Source organism: Emydura macquarii, unplaced genomic scaffold (genome assembly GCF_026122565.2).
Source record: "Emydura macquarii macquarii isolate MOO-44397 ecotype Brisbane River unplaced genomic scaffold, CSIRO-AGI_Emac_v2 contig_312, whole genome shotgun sequence".
Classification (NCBI taxonomy): domain Eukaryota; kingdom Metazoa; phylum Chordata; order Testudines; family Chelidae; genus Emydura; species Emydura macquarii.
Window position 1 is genome coordinate 4,805,924 of NW_027130449.1, and position 20,867 is coordinate 4,826,790.

The following is a 20,867-nucleotide window of genomic DNA, read 5'->3' on the forward strand; positions in this document are numbered from 1 at the left end:
CTTGAAAGTATCCTGTTCATGTTTTTTTCCTCTAAACATTTAAATGCAATACAGTTAAATTTTATAATCGCTCATTTATATAGAAAATAGCTCCCAGTGCTCAGACAGAAAAGTTACAGTAAGACGGTGTGAGTGAAAGATGGCTAGTCAGCTGGTCTGAAACATCAGTGTAACTAGTGCTTTTGCTCTCTGTGCAGACTCATTATGTGATATCTGAAGGTCAACCGGATCTGGATGTAAAACAGAACTCTTCACTTTCCAGTGGTGTGCAGGTGGGTGTGTCTCAGCCATCAGCACACTCTGACTCCTTGGAATCACAACCAACCAATCAACAGCAAACCACACAGTACATCATCACTACAACCACCAATGGGAATGGGGGCAGTGAAGTGCACATCACTAAACCAAGAACTTTCTCTGCAGAGCATGAATGATGAAATCCCATTATGTTACCTGACTTTAAGGACAACCTTTCCCCCAAAACATCTGGATCTCCTGGAGCTCATTCTGTTTTAAATATTCATTCACATAACTTCAAGTAAAATGTTGGTGCTCTTGCTGATGCTTTAAAGGGGGTTTAGGTGACAGCAACAACTAAAAAATACCCTCAAAATCCTTTGGGGATGCTGCCATCTTATGCAAATCTTTAAGGAAAAGGAAAAAATGAGAAGCAGAAACTATGCGTGACCAGAACTTTACTTTTTGGTATGTCTGATGACCCTTATTTTTCCTTTGTGGAAGTATCACAGTGTACAACATTTATTATAAGGATGGGGGAAAATACTTGCCAAATAGCTAATGGCAGATTATGCCCCATGTACATTTCTACCATTGACAGTTAAACAAAAAGACATAATATAAACTGCCTGTGGTATTAGCTGTATGTCAGAACTGCTCCCTGTGTCTTTATTTTTAAATGGCCAAGGAGGAAGGGAATATGCCACCTAGATAAAGAGCAGACCCGCTGGAAAGAAAGAGCAATAGCAAATCGGTGGCTCCTGGTGTGTGAGTGTGAGAGAGACAGATGTAACAATGAAGCTGTGAAGCTGTGCAGAAGCAGTCAGTTAAATTATTATTTTAGCAACCTTTTAGAACTGTTTACACACTGTCTGCCCTGCCCTGTCAAGAAGTTTTGGGGAGAATTAAAAGTGCAGTCTTGAAACCTCAGCGTTTGGATTTGAAATCATAATAGCACATGACAATAACACTGAGTGTATACTGCCTGTGTTTCCCTTATCCTCTCAGGGAACTCTTCTTTTCCCTTGTAAACTAATAAAAGGCTCAATAATGTTTAAACCGGATAGCAGTTTTTGCTGTGACCCCTGATGATGTTTGTATGAAGAGAGAATGGGGAGGAGGGCAAACAAATTGAATTTTTTTTTTACTTTTATTTGGTAGTTTTAAAGTAAAAAGGCACCTAGAACTCTGTGCCTTATAATTGGTATTTGAGGCTCACTTTAACATGCAGTGTCTGAAAAGAACCTTTCTAACCTGCTCCCCGTGTGCACACCTTTTGCAGCTGTGGTATAGTTATCTTTAGGGCTGCCTCAAAATTTAGTTTTTGTTTCCCCATGAAGGTTGAATGGAAAGTTGGTTGCTCTAGTTTTCCATGTATCTTGGTAACAATGTGCTGTAATTGTAAATGGATTGTTTCATAAAATGACCAGCCTTGGACTCAGGAAACACAAAAAAGAACACTACTGGGCCACTCTTATAGGACAATGAAAGCCATCTCAAAGGATTGTTTGATCTGGCAGACCTGGTCTTTTATAGAACTTGTGTTATGGTTTGGGACCAGGAGAAAGGGAAGCTGTGTTTTTAAGGCAGTTTATTTTTTCTTACATTGCTCCCCTTTAAGGATGTTTGTTTGTGTTTGTTTGTTTGTTTGTTTTTTAAACTGAGGGGAGAAGGGGGCAATTTTTACTCTGGTACTTAGGAGAATATGACCACAGCTCCATTGAGTGTTGGTGGCAGATATTAAATATGCCTAAATCTCTACTCACTCTGCTTGAAAAGCTACCACTATGTCAGTGTCTAACAGGACAATTGTAAACGTTGGTCTTAATGGACTTTTGTGACATAAAAATTAACAGATGGCATCAGTACTTTGAACAACTTTTCTTGAGTGCTGCCCTGAAGGTCCCTTCCTTACACAAGTATTCCCATTAGTTTTGGTGGGGCTACTCGTGAGTGAAAACTTCAGAGGTGTGTAGGAGTTGCAGTACCAGGCCCTATGATGCCCAAATCAGAACTGGACAATTAGAAGTCTTGATGCTTGCTAGCAAAGTCTGGTGCCACATATTGCTATGGTAAATAACATGTGCATAATCAGATAAACCATTTAAATATCGGCTGGCTCAGCACTGCTTTATGGTAGTCTTGAAGTGATTGGTCAAAATGCAGACTAAATTTGTAGCTGGGATCTAGCTTCTTTGACAGGCCTCAAAAGTTAAGGGCTTGGGTCCTGATCCAAAGCCCATTGAAGTCAATGAGTGTCTTTCTGTTGACTTCATTGGGCTTTGGATCAGACCCTTTCTTTGCAGAGGTGCTGAGCAACTGTCATTCCTGTTGATTTCAACTGGAGCTGTGTTTGCTGAGTACTTTTCAAAATCAGGCCCTTGTTATGTTGTTTGTGTAGGAGAAAAGAAGGAAGCTGACTGCCCTGGCTTTGCCTCACAGCTTCCTGTTCAAGAAAAGTGGCTTTTCTCAGATTGACAGATGATCTACTGACTAAAAATGAAGGTATAGACATTCCTCTACACTGTCATACAAATTTAAAGTCAGATGTGTTATTACAAATAATGAAAAGTAGGGGATTTGAAAATGTTACATGGTAAATAGTTCTTGTTTTACATAAGTCTTTAAAGATCCAGTTTCCAGATATGAAGAATAAGCCTTTAAAGTTTTGCAAATAAAGATATTAAAAAGTAATGTTTTCTTCAACTGTTTAGAAAACTTCACCAAATGGGGACACTTGTTTTTGAACCAGTTATTTCAGACTAGCCAGTTGTTATGGAATGCAGTTTGAAAATGTTTGGCCTCTTTGAACTTGTATCTCGTTTATCAAGGATTTTGTTCTGTGTCTCACAGAGGCACCACATTCATAACCACCAGCCAGAAACCAAAGTGATGGTTCACTTTGTGTCCCAAATTAATGGAGGAATGAGAATACAATATAAGAGAGAGAGACATAATCTTCCCTGGGAATTAAGCATCATGCATATTCATTCTAAGGTAACAAATTATAATGATTACAGAGATTTGGGAAGAGAGCAGAAATTTAGTAGCGAAAAATAGTCCGTGTGGCTGTAGTGCAGGGCCCCTCTTAAAAAAGAAAATCCGTTTCCATGGCTGTGTGCAGACCTGCAGTGCAGAAAATATATTAATTTCTTTTCTTTTGCTGGAGCCACCAAAAGATCTGTCTCCAAAATAATGTCCCACCAGAGCTTAATTCTGGAGTACCCTTCATTGCTCACTCAGAGCTAAAGTCTGCCCTAAGAAGCACATGCTGGGTGCTCCCGTTGGCCTCCCTTGGGCCCCCTGTTCATGCATCCAAGCGCAGAAGTTGGCCCCGATTCGTAATCTCCAAAAGAAACTTACTTGTTTCTTTCCAAGAACTGTTAAAACACCTGGGACTAAATCTGGATGTTTCATGAGACACTGACGTTGACATACTAGTTGCATCATTCTGACCCTGTTCTGTTATTTAAGTGTGTATGTTTATTGTACATTCAATGACTGTTATAGTGTTAATAGTCTTGTGCTACCTGGCAGGTGTAAAAACAAAATTAATAAATTTTTCTTCTTTTTTAAATACTGAACATGATATGCATTCATGATGGTTGCAGCAGTAATGCTGTAGTCAAATATGATTCAGTTTACACTTGTAAATTACTTGTCTCAAGCTTCTAGCTTTTGTTTTTTGCGTTCAAGGCACTGCATACTTCTGCCCTTGGGTCTTTTTGTATCACCCTCCACTTTGCCATATACTGATTGTATAATTCTCCAATAAACACTTCATCTTCTGCCATGCTGCTGCCTCCCTGCATGGAATATCTGCCCTGAGCTCATGCACAAGGTTACTGTCTTTGCCTTGTTCAGATCCTTCCTCAAGACCCAATTATCATCATGGTTGCAGGGTAATTTGGGATTGTCTTTACTATCATAGATAGCCATTATGTCATTACAACTTTGGCCACATGTTGATCATACACTCACCACCTAGCTACGTTGTTCCCTCTTCTCCTGCCCTTCATCTCTTTATCTGTATTCAGCTTTTTGAGAATGTAAGCTCTTTGGGGTAGGGACTAATGCCTTCTTTTATATTTGTACAGTGCCTAGCATATTGTGGTGGCTACTGGAAATCATTAGATGAGCAGTTCAAATCCATCCTATGTCAATATTGACTAGCGGCTGATACCATGTGATGACTGTTTGGTGGTCTTTGTGAATATAGGTATCGGTCCAGTTCTTCATGACAGATGTCCCCAGCACAAGGAAAAAAAGAGTGTCCAACCCTTGTTTGCAGCCTCAGCCATGTGGATGGAATAGGACATGGAGACACCTACCCATTCCTCCTATAGCTCCAGGTTAGGGTTTAAGCACACTGACCAGGCCGCGTGGGGAAGCTTGCACTGCTGCTACCCACACTGCATCTGTGCTGTGGACACTCTGAAGACTCAGGGTTCTTAGGCTGTCAATCTGACACCTTTTCACCAAAACTAAATTAAGCGATAGGAAAGAAAATAAAAGTTATTTTGTTTATACTTGCTCCCCATCCTGGCAGGGGCTATGAGCACTAGATACTCCTCAGCTCTGATGCAGGGCCTGAAGAGTGGGGATGGGGAAAGGGAAAGAGGTCTGTAAGAGATACTGGAGATGGGAAGCCCATAATTTAAATGTTTACAAAACTGTTTCAGGCCTATATAAAAACATGAAATACAGAATATGCTGATATAACCAAAGATTACACTCAGTGAGTTAAAAGGAAATGAAAGGATCCCCTTATCTCACACAGGATCTTTTCTGCAGAAGGATGTACAGGACCAATGATTTGTTAATTTAGTCATACAGAAAAATGATAGAACTTCATATCTGAAAAAAACCCCACAGGGGCTTTAATCCTGTTACTGCATGAACTGGCCATGGAAATGGTGGTTAATTTCAAGGAGAGAGGAGTGTTACCTAGTGGTGTAGCATCATGTCTGCACCATGACTTCCCTCTGTGTATTCTTGATGCAGTTCCATTTTGACATTTTAGGCAATGAGAGCAGTATTTGAGGAGCAGAGCTGGCTGCGTGGGAGTTGCAGACACAGTCTAGGGGGAGGAGTGGGGAAGGAGGGACTTGGGGGACTCAGAGGATTGAGCTTTGAGAAGGGGGAACAGAATGGGGTTAAACTTGGGTACTGTAAAAAGGGGCCTGATTATGTATTAATGATGGGAGTTAGTAAGGAACTTCCCCTAAGCTCATGTTATTGCATAATTGATTCCTAAAAATACACATCCTTCCTCCAAGGCATTAGACATGATAAGTAAGGCTACAAATTTGTCACAGAGACCACGGATTCTGTGAGTTTGAGAGCTCAGTGATTTCTTGAAAATTCCAATAATTCAGCCCTGCATGGCGGGGCTCCGTCTTCAGCTTCAATACATCTGTGATTTATTGTTTATTGCCAACAACCTGACTGTGACTTTTAATAAAAATACACGTGCCAAAATCGTAGCCTTGGTTCTAAGAGAGAGGATGCTGGATTAAATGGACCTGAGCTGGTGGGGCAACACCTATGTTCTTAAAGGGTGTTACTGGGAACTAGGGTGGGGAAGAGCGAATGAAATGGATTTAAGGGGAGGAGATTGGAGAGCTACCTACATAACTGTTTTCTAAATGCATTTGTAGCCAAACCAAGGGAAAAGCTGAGACCCTATAACGTCCCTCCCATACCTATGCATCCCCCAGCTATATGCACCCCTCCACACTTACACATCTCCCCCATCTGGACCTTCATCTGCAAACATCCCCACCACACCTATGCACTCCCCCATGCATGCCCCTCCACACCTATGTACCCCCCATGCATGCCCCTCCACACCTATGCACCCCCCATGCATGCCCCCTCCACACCTATGCACCCCCCATGCACCCCACTTCCCTGCTAAAACAAATTGCTAAAAAACCTTTTTTCCTATTTTTTTCCAAGCCGGCGCCTCCCCCTGCATTGCACTAGCCCTACCCGCCCTGCAGGCCTGGGCAGAAGGACCTTGGCCTTATTGCGCGCCGCGGGCAGCCACTCGGCTCAGTCAACCAGGGCCAGGACAAGGACGTGCCGCCCTCCGCCGGCATACGCCGTCAAATGACTTGACGCCACGCGCATGCGTGAGAAGCTGCTGCACGCTTGTCGCCGGGAAGAGGAGGGTGCGCACGCGCAGGGAGAGCCCTCGAGCTGAGCCGGGGGGCTTGGGGCGAGCCGCTGCCCGGGCAGCGTGCGCGAGCTCGTGCTCTGGGGAGGGGCGTACGCGCCTCTTCCCCCCTCCCTCAGCGAAACTAGTCTCGGCGCGCGCTAGGCCGCCACCCTGGGAGACCTGGGGTCTGAGTGAGCCGCGTGCGGCCTGGAGCCGGCTGTGGGTGAGGAGAGGAGAGGCCGGGCAAGGGGGACTCCCGGGGGCGGGGGGTAAGGGGGGGTCTGCGGGGGGGTGTCCCGGGGGTGAGGGGGAAGGGGGGGTATTCTGGGGGTGAGGAGCTGGGGGGGGGGTGTCCCGGGGGTGGGGAGCTGGGGGGTTTGCGGGGGGGGTGTCCCGGGGGTGAGGGGGAAGGGGGGGGGGGTGTCCCGGGGTGGGGAGCTGGGGGGTGGGGGGGAGCTGGGGGTCTGCCAGAGGAGGGGGCCCCTCAGGGGTGGGGGTTTCCCAGGGATGAGCAGCTGGCCTAGTGGGAGCGTTGCTGGGGTGGGGAGATGCTCGGCCAGAGTCGGGTGTTTTGCTGAGGGTGCATGGTGCTGCTCTCACAGTTTGTGACCAGGATAATAACCTTATTCCTCTCCAGCGGGTTCTGGTCCCCAGAGCCGACCTGTGTCCTCAGCCAGGCTAGTTCTTCTCTATCCTGTGGTTACTGCTTTTCTGTTGTAGGGTTGCTGCTGATGTTGGTTATCAACTTAGCAGAAAAAGCATTGAATTGTTTTGGGGGATGAGCACCCCCTGAAGAAATACCTAGGCTTTGCAAACAGATCTAACTATGCCCATCTCTTTTTCCCAGGGTTCTTGGGAAGGAGACTGGTTAGAAGGTGAGGAGAGCCGTTTGAGTTTATTTTGTTGTATGTTAGCGGGTGTATAGTGTTATAATCTTGCTGGTTTGCATGTGAGCATTTGGTTTGTTTTGGTTTCATTTTATCAATGGTTGACAGTACATTTTGTAAGTGCTTTGAGCCTAGAATAGGCCGCAAAATCTACGTAAATTTGGGAAACAGCTTTTAAAATAAATGAAGGTGATCTGGAAGAATGATGTAACTGCATCTTATAGCAATTAGTGTAGCATAGCATGATTATAATATTTTTAATAGGGAATGGTAGGTCAGGCATTGAATCTGCCACATAAATGGTCTTTATTAAGGCAGTGGGAGCAAGGACTCTTGAAATTTATTCCTGACTGCCATTGGACCTTGGGCAAGTTCCTTAAACCCTGTGCCTCAGTTTCTTTATGTATAGTAGAACTAGTAAGACTTCCCATATCTCATAAAGCTTGTAGAGCATAGTTTGTAAACCTCATTGAAATAGTAGAGCATAGTTTGTAAACCCCATAGTTGACAATGTTTCATTATAATTTCTGTTTCTGTCTGTTTCTCCATTTTATGATCAGTTCACATGGCTTTATGAGAATGTTTATGAGGATAAAAGCTCTAGAACTTGCATTTTAAATTTAAAAAAAAAAGTAAACATCTGTTTTTTTCCTACTCTTATTGATTAAAATTCAATCTCTGTTTTTATTTGCAGATCAGATACATTTGAGATGACTTTCATTCACATACTTTAACCCCACTTCTCTAATGCTCTTTATCTTTGGTTAGAGTGTCCACGCTTTCTGCAGGCAAGAGGTAATTCCTCCTATGAACCAATTTAGTTCTGAAAAGGGACACATCCTCTGTGGTATATTGCACCAAACTGCACTATTGCTTGAAACAGAATGATATTCCTAAATTGATTATACTCAGTGCTCCAGTGGCTGGACATGAATCAGGATTCAGATGCAGAGCAAACTAATGAATGGCTTAATGTTTACAGATTGGGTAAGCCTGGTGCTGCTGAGTAGTTGGCCCTGGGTAGATGGTGTATTGAAGCCACAATCACAGAAGCAAAGCCATGAATTCTTTAATGCCTACATCTACTTATTATGGCATGTTCTGCATGGTACCAAAAAGCTCAAGGGTGGAGGCATGAGAGTAATGTTTAACTAACTTATAAGAAAGCTTCTTAACAACTTATAAGCTTCTGTAAGATTCAGGCTGCTATGGAAAATAAAGGGAATATTGTTTTCTAGTCAGAGCCATGAAGTATCCTGTAGCCTGAGGTCTGGTCTGCTCAACAGGCAACAGTAGTTCTTACCTTATGATTCTTTATACACTTGCCATCTATCCTCATTTCTTGAGGTTTTTCTATCTCTTGTAGTTTGCATTACTCTAGTCTTAAGCGGGATTTGAGTTTAGGCATCCAAATTTATGTGTGAAAACTTTTTTTAAAATTTGGATTTAAATATTCCTCAACAGTTTGTCATCCCAAATATTGCAGCATTGATGTAGTGCCTGAGACTCAAAGTGAAGTTGACCAGGCTTGTCTTTATTATTAAAGCTTAGTGACAGGCAAAATATAAATCACATGAATAGTGAAAAGTAAATTATTAAGAATGCAAACAATTGAAAGTGTTGTAAGTGGCACAGGTAAGAAAAATTTAAACTATGGTTATAAATCAGCTAATGTCCATTTCTCTTTTCCCAGGGTTTTTTTATATATACTTTGTGTGCGTGCATGCATGTATGTCACTTGAAACAGTGATAGTCTCTAGTAGTTCTGTTAGGTCTGCATTGTTTGTTTCACTATTTAGTAAATTCACATGGCAATGATTCTGTTAAAACAATTTCTTCCTCAAATTGTACATTCTAAAACACTAAGCTAAGTCACCTTCAGTTGTACCTGAGAATTTTGGACTTTGTTGTTGGCAGGTTGATGCCAGTAGATGATAATTTCTTTTGTTCAGGGACTTAGAGGACAGTGAAGAATGGATTCTCTGGACCACATGCTAACAGACCCATTGGAGCTGGGACCATGTGGGGAGGGAAATGGCACACGGATCATGGAGGACTGCATGCTGGGAGCAACAAGAGTTAGCCTGCCAGAGGACCTCCTAGAGGATGTGAGTAATAATAAGAGCATTTCCCATTTCCAGAGTGTTTGACAAACATAACTACTTACCCACCTCACAAGGAGGTTGTGGGTATTATTCTCACTGTTTCACAGAGGAAAGTCAGAGCGGTTGGAAGCAAAGGGGTGTAACATCCCCAGGTGTCACAAATCCTGCTGAAGGAAGGGGGTTTTGAAATCAATTTGAATCAATCTGGTTAGATTAACACAATTGGGAGGCCCCTTTTCCCCCATTCACCTGTACAGATACAGTTTTAACAGCTATCAGTTGTGTTATCTGGTTGTGTGGTAGCCTGGTCTCCCTCCTAGATTACAACATAACTAGCTAAACATGATTGTAAAGGTGCTGAGTGCTGTTTCAAGTCATGTTAGCCAAATCTGTTTTAAAAGCCCCCTTTTTTTCCCTAGTCTCTTCCTTATCTAAATAAACTTAGTGACTCTCAATCTCTTCTCAGATCTAATATTAAAACACCTTTCTGTTCCTTTTATATCTCCTGATCTCTCTCTCCATTACAAGTGCATTACGAGTCCTCATGACTGGAATCCTTTAATATGTCCACCTTTCAGTGTTTTAGACGACCATTTTCCATAATCTGTACCAGACAGTGTCTTTTGACTTTAACCATGGAAAGCCTAGAGGGGTAAAGATTTGTTAAAGATGCTGGAAGGCATTTTGCTTCATTCTTGTATTTCTGTCTCCTTTAGCCTGAGATCTTTTTTGAAGTTGTCAGCTTATCTACGTGGCAGGAGGTGCTGACAGACTCACAGCGAGACCATCTAAAAAAGTTCCTGCCTCACTTCCCGGAAAACAACACAGAGCACCAGAACAAGCTCATCTCAGCTGTGTTCAGTGGAGAGAGCTTCCGCTTTGGAAACCCACTGCACATTGCCCAGAAACTCTTCCGGGGTCAGTGTCAGCTCATTCTGCTTTTAACTTTTAATTTTTTTTACTGAATGTATATCTGGTGAAAGATGGCAGGTTGATAGCCCAGGAGGCTGAAGCTCCGTTTATTCACATACTTGGTACAACATGGAGAGCCCCACGTACTGCTTTGTCAATGTGCTTCACCTCTAACCTGGAAGGACCCCCAGTTTGGTCTGCTTGTCCCATTCAGTCTTTGACCTGTTTGCTGACACTGTCGACAGGACATCAGCTAGTGCCAACTGTGCCTTTTTTATGTGAACACTTGATTGCTGAGACCTACAGACTTATTTCTCAGAGGACACTGTAACATGACAAGAACTCTTGATCTTCTGACCTAGAACAGCAAAGCCATGTCACTCCTGAGAAATGTATTCTCCTTGATACTATAATTAGTTTTTCAACAGGTCACGGCTACTGTAGCATCTGGGTAGAGAAAATCAACTACAAACTTTTAAAAAAGCTTTCTTCTCAGCTTGCAGCTAAGGAAAGTCCAAACAATGTTTATTCTTTTCTGCAGATGGGCACTTTAATCCTGAAGTTGTGAAATACCGGCAGCTCTGTTTCAAGTCCCAGTACAAGCGCTACCTGAGCTCCCAGCAGCAGTACTTCTACCAACTGCTCAAGCAGATTCTTGCTTCCCGCAATGTAAGTTCCATCAGGGTGCAGTGATGACGCATTACACGAAGAACATGGTTTATCTTTGTTTGTTAAAGAATTCTGTGGTGTTTGTGTAGCCACAATTTCCTGTTGGAATTTTTTTTTTAAATACTGAAGTTGTTTTGATTTTTAGGCTTGGTTGGTACCTAAATGTAGAGTTGATGAAAGGATTCCGGATGCTCACACAGTTACTTGATAAGTATCTATCTTATGCTGAAACTGCATAGGTGCTTCACTTTTTTATGTAGCACCTCTTTTTTCCTGAGGACTTCATTGTTTTATAAACAATTAATAGATTCCAGGTTCAGAAGGGACCATTGTGATCATCTCATCTGGCCTCCTGTATAATGCAGGACATAAAAATTCCCCAAAATAATTCCTAGAGTAGATCTTTTGGAAAATATCCAATCTTGATTTAAAAATTGCCAGTGATAGAGAATCCTCTGCAACTCTTGGTGAATTGTTCCAGTAGGTAATTATTCAATGTTAAAAATTTATGGCTTACCAACAGTCTGAATTTGTGTAGCTTCAGCTTCCAGCCATTGGGCTGTTACGCCTTTCTCTGCTAGATTGAAGAGCCCATTGTTAAATATTTGTTCCCCATGTAGCTACCTATAGACTGTAATCAAATTGCCCTTTAACCTTCCCTATGTTAAGGTGAATAGATAGACTCAAAAAGATCAATCACTGTAAGGCATTTTCTAATCCTTAATCATTCTCCTGGCTCTTCTCTGGATCCACTCCAATTCATCAACATCCTTCTTGAATTGTGGGCACCAGAACTGGACTTAGTATTTCAGCAGCGATTGCACCAGGGCCAAATATAGAGACCAACTATATTTATCTCTTAGCCTCTCTCCTGCCCCCGTCTTCCGTCACAACACAATAAGCACAGTAGAACGTCAGAGTTACAAACCCCAGAGTTATGAATCGACCAGTCAACCACACCACTCATTTGGAACCAGAAGTACACAATCAGGCAAAAAAAAAAAAAAAAGCAGCAGCAAATACAATACAATACTGCATTAAACATAAACTATTTAAAAAAAATGGAAAGTTTAAAAAAAGATTTGAGAAGGTAAGGAAACTGTTTCATTTATATTAAGATGGTTAAAAGCAGCATTTTTCTTCTGCATTGGTCAAGTTTCAAAGCTGTATTAAGTCAATGTTCAGTTGTAAACTTTTGAAAGAACAACCATAATGTTTTGTTCAGAGTTACGAAATCTCAGGTTCTACTGTATTCTCATTTTACAGGTTGGTAAAGTGATGGTTAAGTGACTTTCCAATATTATGTGGTGTTGGTGGCAAATTTGGAAATAGAACCAATGAGTTCAGACTCCCTGGGCTAGTCAATTCCCAGTACTGACTTCTTGTCCCCTGTGCTAGCAAACTACTAGTACTGACTGCCAAATATTCTGCCCTAACCATTATTCTGCATTCTGCTTTCATTAAAACTTCAGTATGTTAGCTTCTAAATGTATCTGACTGAGAGCGCAGTAAAGCATTCTTTGAGGTTATTTTTTAATATAATAATGTTCTCAACTTGGTAACCTTCATTAAAAATAATACTACCATATTAAACATTAGATAGTGAAGCTGGCTGCTCATGTTATTTGAAGACTTAACTTTTTTTTCTCATGCTGAGATTGAGTTCAGTGTCCTCTGTTTCTTTTGTAACTGGTCATAAAAACCTAAACCTATCCACTTGACTGTTACTGATGCCATATCCTTTAGCAGGGGAAATCCGGAACCCTAAACTTGAATCTCTTGGTAGGTAAGGAAAGAGGAACTGACTTCCAAGTAAACCATTTATTTTACCAGGTTGCCACTTCTGTTGTTAGTCAATAGCCTCACCTTTCTCAGGCAGTCTTAATTAACTACCTGACTTCTGGACCTTTAATGTACCTTTAAAGCACTTTACAGACACCAGTTAAACTTCACTCTCTCTTGAAGAAGCTGACCTTGGAGGCTCCAGCTTGAGTGAACCTCCTGGAAGGGCCACTCCTACCCTGCTCTACTGGGAAGATCCCTCAGTTTGTGCTTCTGAAGCATCCTGCCTGTCCCTTAGGCCAGGAATCAGAGGGAGGAAATGTCACAACAGCAATTAGGCTGGAGGCATAGAATTACTGGGCTCCATGCCATGATGGTGGCTTCTGGCGAAGGTTAGATAGCCAGGGAGACTGAATTGCTCCACTTAGTGAGCGGGAGGAGAGCTCCTACATTGCTCATAAGGGGATGGGAATAGGAGCAGAGCGGTGGGGTTTATGTGTGGGACAAATATCTCCTCTTTTTTGTCCTAAGAGTTAAACCACTTTTATTTTTATTTTGAAATTTATTTTCCTCCCGTTTGTTTGAAGCCAGTGTACCAAATCTACGTTAAGCTTCATGGAGTGTTAACCTCTTCAGGTGCACTTCAGGACAATGAGTAGGCTGTACTTAACAAAATGGATCATACAGAATGAGAGAAAGGGGTAAAGAGAATGGAGAGCGATACAGGAATACAATTAGTTATTAGACTGCCCCTTCATTACGTACTGGCATACTTCTTGGGATTGCCTGCATACTAAATACTGGCATGCTGTTAGAACTAGCTTATAAAGAACTGGGTAGATGATGCCAACAACTCTGTAATGATGGTAAATGTTAGAATTTTTTAATTAATTACATTGACCTGTAGTTGGGTGTAAGATACTCATATTCCCCACAAAGTTGGACTCTGCATCCCTGTGCTGAACATATGTCTCTAAACTTCAGCACCTGCTGGACCTGGCTAGGAAGGGTGGCCCTGATATGACCCGTAAAAAAAAACACCCATCACCTCCATGCGGCCCAGAAGAACGGGATCGACGGACACATCAGCGCTACCTGAAGGTTCTGCGGGAGGTGAAGGAGGAATGTGGAGACACTACTCTGTCATCTGATGAAGAAGGTAATTTAGCTAGTGTGTTCCAGGAGTAGCATGAAAGAATGGGGTGTGGGCTAGGCTGGAAAGCAAATAGTGACACGGTTGAAAGACTCCTTTGGTCTTGAGACCAGAACTGCACATAGTGACTTTCCCAATTTCTTTGGAATTTTACTTTTTCTTGGAGAATAGTAAATCCTTGCCTCAGTACTTTTATGACATAAGCTTGTCTTACAGAGGGCAATGGATGGCTCAGGGGACTGATGGATAACTGATAATTCAGACTTCCTCCTCTAGGTTACTGGTTCCAGTCCTATCCAAGATGGTAGTAATCAATAGTTATTTCCTTCTGATGCATTTTATGCCTAGGTGGAAATGAGTTGGGGGTTAAGAGTCAGGTTCTTAGTGGACAGGAATATACATCACAGAAATAATCACTTTTTTTACACTTAAAATTCATATGTTTTCCTTCCCTGTGTATATGCACTTTGGGAAGTGGGTGGACAATGGTCCTCCAGCTTGTACTCAGGTGGATACTCAAACTGTTTATCTTCAGGAAGAATCAATACAATCTTATTTTTCAGAGCGCTGTGCAAACTTCTATTAATAGTGCCTCACAATGCCACTGTTGAGGAGATAAGAATTGTTGTCCCCGTTTATAGTGGGGGAACTGAAATATTCATGCAAAGACGAAATGACTTGGACAAAACCATGCACTGCATCCATATCAGTGCTGGGATTAGGACTGATACTCAGCTACAGGACTAACCATTAAACCACTGTTCCTCTAATTGAGGTCTGCTTTTGATGGTGTTTTAAGTAGTCAGTCCAGTTGGTGGAGGGAAAGCTGCCAGGGAAGTGAGGGGATGAGGAGAGTGTCATTTTGATAGGAAAGTAGATATTGGATTCATGTTTTATTGGCTCAACTCATTTGAGCCCTGGGAATAGAGTGAATTGGCTTTTTGGGTAGCAATCCCTGTAGAAATTAAATTGAATTTACAGCTTACTTCCTGTTTTCTCAGATCTAAGTTCTTGGCTTCCAAATTCTCCAGCACATTGCCCAAGTCCAGCTGTTCCCCTCAGAGTGATCCCCACATTGTCAACTCTGGATATGAAAACAGCAGGTGAGAACTGAGCTAGGGCTCAAGTGAAGTATTCAGAGGGTGCTTGGAAGTACTTATTCAGGAAGGATGATTTCTTCAGCTGCTTCTGAAACGTTAAGTTCTGAAAGTCAGTGATGTCATGGACATAAACTTTTGTAATGCTTCACTTTCTTCTTGATCCATGAGGGCTCTAGATGTACTCTTTCCGGTTTCTTTCAAGGCTGAACTGCTGTTGAGGCAAGCTAATATTTTAACATACAGTCATCCTTCCTTTCTGTTGTGGTGATGTGTATGCTCACTGTTCACTCTCTCTAATAGATAAAGCAGCACCCCATAATACTGGTTGAACAGTATTACTATAAATATCAAGGGAGCTAATCCTAGGGCTGCCTAGTCAAATCTGCAGACTCCTCTTACACATCCTTCTTATATACCACCAAGAAAAGCTGCATAAGGAAGTGTTGTGGAAGATTTTCATGACCTGGTGTGGTTGGGTCACAGACTGAATTTCAAGATGTCAAGTAGAATTTAGCTATTAACTCTTGCACGTTGCTGAAGGTGGGGATGGATGAGGAAAAGATATTTCAGTTCACTGTAATAATGGACTGACAGGGAATTCTGGTAATAGTTTTTCTTGGATTTATTTCATTCCAGATAAACTTGACTTTGGGGAGAGTGACCTGAAGATGATGCTGAAGAAGCATCATGAGAAACGGAAACGTCAGCCTGTAAGACACCTAGGAGGCATGGGGCTGGGGATTACCTCTGTTTTTTAGTTTATCTGTCAGCTGTAAGATATAGTGCAGTTATGATTGGTAAAATTACTGTAATATCTTATTGCCCCTCCTTGTTTAGCCCCTCTACTCCCCATCTGTCATATCTGCTTCTGTCTTTTTCACAATGAGTAGTTTTTACCTCTTTCAGCGCTGCAGTCGAAACAGCTATGGGAGAGCAAGCGGGGTTCTATTCTTCCTCATGCATTCTCAGCAAAATTGTCAGCTATGTTGTGGCTTTCAACTCTGTGAGGATGGAAGAGGTAGAATTAATCTGGATTTCCAGATCCCAGAAGGTTGGGGAGTGATGACTTTGCAGGCATGGTACCTGAAGGTGCCAGGATTGAGATGCCAGGACTTAAATATTGTTTGAGTTCTAAATTGCAGTGTGATCTGGGGTCCTAGAGAGAGAATAAATCTGGAATTCATGAGGACTTTGTCACTTGTCAAAGCATAACTACAGTTTAACCTTTATCATGCCCTACAGTTAAGTCTACATCGATATGTACCTTTTCCTTTATTCTGACCTCTGCAGAAGTCTCCTGGAGCTCATCAGTGGTGTGCTGTGGGGAAACTAAATGTTGTTTGTGGACTATAGGGTTTAAAGTAATTTCCTCAGTTCACCTTCAGTAAGTTGAGTTTCTGTAGGCAATCCACATGTAAGTTCTAGGTATTTGTGTCTGATTGCCCATGGCCTCTTCATTATTTTAACACCTTGCCCTTTTTCTCCTGTGCCTCTTTCCCCATTGCTCTTTGTCCTGTGTAGGACCACCCTGACCTAGTGACAGGAGATCTGACTCTTGATGACATCATGACCCGTGTGAATGCTGGCAGGAAGGGCTCCTTGGCAGGTCAGTGACTTGGGTGTGTGGGAATGTGCCCTTTGGACTTTCTGTTGCTGCAGTTATCCAGAGGAAAGGAGAATTGTTGTCCATCAACTTACAATACTGTTTTGTTAGCAATAAACAGTTCATAATATTAGTAAAAATAAATATAACTATAGATTGGGTTTTGAAAAAGTTTCCTTCTTGTAAATAATCCCAGTTTAATGATTACTTGATAGGCTAGTGGATCTAAATATTGTAGACCCAGGAGATTATGTGTACAAGAAAAGCTGAGGGTAAATGCAGTATGTGGGTGTTAGATATCTAGGTAAATATGCCAGCCCTCCCAATCTCAGATGTCATCAATTTTTTAAACACGCCTTTCCCCAATTAAAGAGTTTCTCTAGTCAAGAGCAGTACATTGAGGAAGAGGGGAGGATTTCCCTTGGAATCTACAAATAATGCAGAAGATGAAATAAGTGCCCTGATGCACTGACTGCTTGACTTGTAACAGTATTGGGCAAGCTGCTATTATATAGGAGTGTGCATAATGTTATACAAACACCTATAAAAATAGTCACTCTCTCCAAAAAGTTAATCCAGATTCTAGTGGAATAATTTGGTTGTAGAATGAATGCATGTTAAATACATTTCCAAATACATAATAGAGTATCTAGTTCATTTCAAATCCTTACTGTTGTATACTGTGAAGTTTCACTGAGACTTGTTCTTTCTCCTCTTATCTAAAGCCTTGTTTGACCTTGCTATCCTCAAGAAGAGGGTGAAGGAAAAGGAAGAAAAGAAGAAAAAGAAGTTGAAGGTGATTAAATCTGAGGTGGAAGATTTGGTTGACTCGCTTAGCAATGCTGATGGGATCCCACCGATATCTCAGGACCCGTCACCCATCCCTCTGTCAGCTGTTAAAGAAGAGTAAGTGGTTTCCAGGAAGAGAATAGGGATGTGTCTGTGCGTGTGTAAACCATCCCGCCACTGCCCACGCTACCAGAGCGACACTACTATTTATACTCTCGCCAGCTCTCCCCGAGCTAGTACGAGTATGGATAGGCAAGCTGGAGGTGAGATTCATTGGCAGAGCTGTGGAGTAACCTTTGCCTGTACCACGTCTGGTTCTAACCCATGCTTAGCAGCTCTTCACTCTTCCATCATTATTGGGGAAAAGTCATAGCCGTCTGCTTTGGTTATGAGCTTCTGCCCCCATCTAGATCTGTGGGGAACCATAAAGGAGATTGCTTGCCTCTGTTCTATGCAGCTTGTGGTGCATCAGCTGATGTACTTGTATAGTGTTGATCCTTATTTCTGTGTGAGTGTGAAATGCTAGCAAAATATTAAACTCAAATAATTATTTAACATTCTTGTGTTGTTTTTTTTTCATTCAAAGACCTCTTGAAGAGATCAAGCCATGCCTTGGAGTAAATGAAATCTCTTCCAGCTTCTTCTCTCTCCTCCTGGAGATCCTCCTCCTAGAAGGACCTGCTAGTCTTTCTGTGGTAATGATCTTCTGATTTATAGGTCTTCTAGAACTCTTTCTTGACTCAGCCAAATTAGGGAATTTTGTGCTAGTTACACATCAGGGATTCCCCAGAATCAAATGTACAAGCCTTTAGACTGTAGATACCCTTATTCATTTTAAACACACGTTTCATAAACTCAGGAAAAGTGAACTTTTGCACCATTCCTAAGAAATTTGAACCCATCTGGCTATAGGACTTCTCTCTCTCTCTTTCTTAATGTTCATATGTTAACTACAGATTTGGCTGAGGAGCAGTGGGGGGCTATTTGTTTTCCACTTATGTAGCCTAATATTGGTGCAAGAGCCTTCTCTGCATTTTCTGTTGTCTGACATATCCTTCTCCTATGTTTGTCTCATCACAGTTCAGCTGATTGCATGTTTCTTTCTTGACTACGCTTTCTTTCTCCATCTGCTATATATTATTTTAATCCTATACATTAAACCTTTAGAGTTTGTATGAAAGACACTATATATTCATCTCGTTTTCTTTTCAGCTTGAGGATAAAGTTCTGGATTGGCAGTCTTCCCCCGCCAGCACTCTGAATAGTTGGTTCTCCTTTGCCCCTAACTGGTCAGAACTGGTTTTACCTGCTCTGCAGTATCTGACAGGTGACAGCAGAGGTAAGACTCCCTTGTTCAAACTCCAGTACAAACAGAATTACTATTTTTAAGCTGTGCTGTTTTGTATTTTAACCCCAATCAGCAATTAATTCACAAAAGCACTGAGTCATTGCCAGTATTGCTTGCACCTCTGATGGGGTTTCTGCAGCAGCGTTGAGTTCTGTTGCACTTTTTTATCCTGTTGCCTCAGTGCTTGAGACCCAGCCTGGTTCCTGATCTCTTTTTTAAAAAATTGTGTGTTGCACTGAGTGCTGGTGAGAGGTGCCTGAAAGACAGCCCTGGGGAACTGAAGTTCTCTGTTTATCCACAGAACAGGGACAGACTGTGTAGTGGCTATGCAAGCTTCTTCTGTTATTAGCCCTGCATATGAGACCTCAACACTGCTGGCACGAAGAGAGTTCAATGTCCCTGGCCCATTCAGTCCATAGCTCCTTACCTGAGGCTTCCAAAAGGAGGGCAGTTAGTATCATTTGTGATGATGGTCTTTGCAATGTGAATTCTTTAATGGGAACTTGACTGATGTCTCTCAAATTCATGTCATGTTGGCCAGAGAGCAGCCATCATATGGTAATGTCTGGTCTCTTTGATTCTGAACAGGAGTCAAACCGGCAATCTCTAAATGAAAGGCTTAGTGTTTTGTTCTGATCTATTGAGGTTTCCACTGCCACCCTGACCTGCCAATATATCCTTTTTCAACTCCATATTTAAAGATGTAGTGACCTAATCTGTTAGAATGCTTTATTTTTCATCATGAGAGTAACTGCAGCTTGAAAGACAGTAGTAGAAATGTGCATGTGTACTTTTGTAAGGCATCTCTTCTATTGCAGATGTGCCTTCCAGCTTTTCCCCCTTTGTTGAATTCAAGGAAAAAACTCAGCAGTGGAAATTGCTTGGTAGGTAATTTGTTTCCTACCCTGTTTTCTAAATAGTTAAGATCAGACGTTTTCTCCAGGTGTTTCCTTCCCAACTTGCTACAGCTTGGAGAGATGAGAAGAGCAGCTATTTCAGTGGTCAGCTACTCTCTCCACTGTCAGGTATGGGAAGATATCTATATAACCTGCAAGATTTATGAAAGGAAAGTCTTGTTTGTAACGTCCATAAAGACTCAAAGATACACATGGGACAGCTATGTAGAATGAGTGGCCAGAGGGGATGTGGCATCTTTCTTTGTATTGCTCACCTTCACTTCCATCCTTCAAGCGTGCTTAAAACATTTTTCACGTTTGCACTTCTGCATTGCCTTCCTCCTAAAGATTTCAAGGTATTCTGTAGACATTAATGAATTAATCTCCTCAGTCCTCTGTGAGGCAGGTCAGTGTCGTTACAGATGGGGGAACTGAGGCACAGCTTGCTAGACGCTTGCCGAGGGTCACAATACGCTAACAGCAGAGCAAAGAATAGGATCCAGATCTCTTGACTTCTAGTTCTGTGCTTTAGCCACCAGGCAAAACTTCCTGTCCTTAACCACAGTGATTCTTGCTCATATTCGCAGGCTTAAACTGATTGTGAGCTTTGGACTCAGGAAGGTACTCCTCCACTCCCTTCAGAATTTTGGCGTGGGAATTTTCTGCTCAAGGATTGTGGGACTGGGGTTCACTGGGGCACTGAGTGGGGATCATCTGTCAGTATCAGGTGCACTTATCCCACACAATCTTTCCTTCCATTGCTAAAATTGGGGGAGTTGGATCTTGGCCATTCTGGTCTTCTCTAACTATGCTGCTGTACTCTCATATGGGATAACGAGGGCTTCTTGAACAGCCTATATGTGTTTAGCCCTAGCATAGTCATGGTCTGTATGGAGAGTGACTTCTCTATAGGTGGAAGTTACCCTGGAGCTGAATGAGTTGCAGAGTTGGGGAGGAGGTAAGAATTGATAAGCATGTGGAGTCGGGAGGGTGCTGGCTATATAAAGAATAAAGAACTTCTCCTAACAGTTTTTTCCTCTTGGACTCTTGGTACCAGGCACTTCCCAAGACCATGAGAAGGAACTGGCAGCGCTTTTTCAGCTCTGGTTAGAGACCAAAGACCAGACATTTCTCAAGGTGAGGCAATCTCTCCTTTTGTAGCACAGGCTATAGCACAGGTACTAGCAGATACTGCTAAACTGACTTTTCTCTTTGTTTCTTGA

General features: G+C 42.2%; 2 protein-coding genes across 8 annotated transcripts in view; both read left to right on the forward strand.

The window, feature by feature from the left end:
• PRDM10 (PR/SET domain 10) overlaps positions 1 to 4,023 on the forward strand; it is a 59,806-nt gene extending 55,783 nt beyond the window's left edge. For all 5 annotated transcript variants that reach the window (XM_067563900.1, XM_067563922.1, XM_067563915.1 and 2 more), the window contains one exon: positions 198 to 4,023. In XM_067563900.1, coding sequence (XP_067420001.1) covers positions 198 to 434 — 237 coding nt within the window. In that variant the 3' untranslated portion in view covers positions 435 to 4,023. The remainder of the gene's footprint in view (positions 1 to 197) is intronic.
• A 2,418-nt stretch (positions 4,024 to 6,441) lies between these two features.
• NFRKB (nuclear factor related to kappaB binding protein) overlaps positions 6,442 to 20,867 on the forward strand; it is a 32,312-nt gene continuing 17,886 nt past the window's right edge. For 2 of the 3 annotated variants that reach the window (XM_067563936.1, XM_067563949.1), the window contains exons 1-15: positions 6,442 to 6,623; positions 7,248 to 7,275; positions 7,982 to 8,082; positions 9,240 to 9,395; positions 10,109 to 10,310; positions 10,846 to 10,973; positions 13,740 to 13,914; positions 14,910 to 15,011; positions 15,645 to 15,718; positions 16,530 to 16,614; positions 17,337 to 17,517; positions 17,987 to 18,095; positions 18,613 to 18,739; positions 19,567 to 19,632; positions 20,702 to 20,781. In XM_067563936.1, the coding sequence (XP_067420037.1) occupies positions 9,261 to 9,395; positions 10,109 to 10,310; positions 10,846 to 10,973; positions 13,740 to 13,914; positions 14,910 to 15,011; positions 15,645 to 15,718; positions 16,530 to 16,614; positions 17,337 to 17,517; positions 17,987 to 18,095; positions 18,613 to 18,739; positions 19,567 to 19,632; positions 20,702 to 20,781 (1,464 nt within the window). In that variant the 5' untranslated portion in view covers positions 6,442 to 6,623; positions 7,248 to 7,275; positions 7,982 to 8,082; positions 9,240 to 9,260. Of the gene's footprint in view, positions 6,624 to 7,247; positions 7,276 to 7,981; positions 8,083 to 9,204; positions 9,396 to 10,108; positions 10,311 to 10,845; positions 10,974 to 13,739; positions 13,915 to 14,909; positions 15,012 to 15,644; positions 15,719 to 16,529; positions 16,615 to 17,336; positions 17,518 to 17,986; positions 18,096 to 18,612; positions 18,740 to 19,566; positions 19,633 to 20,701; positions 20,782 to 20,867 lie in introns of all 3 variants that reach the window. The other variant, XM_067563941.1, reaches the window with a different exon arrangement.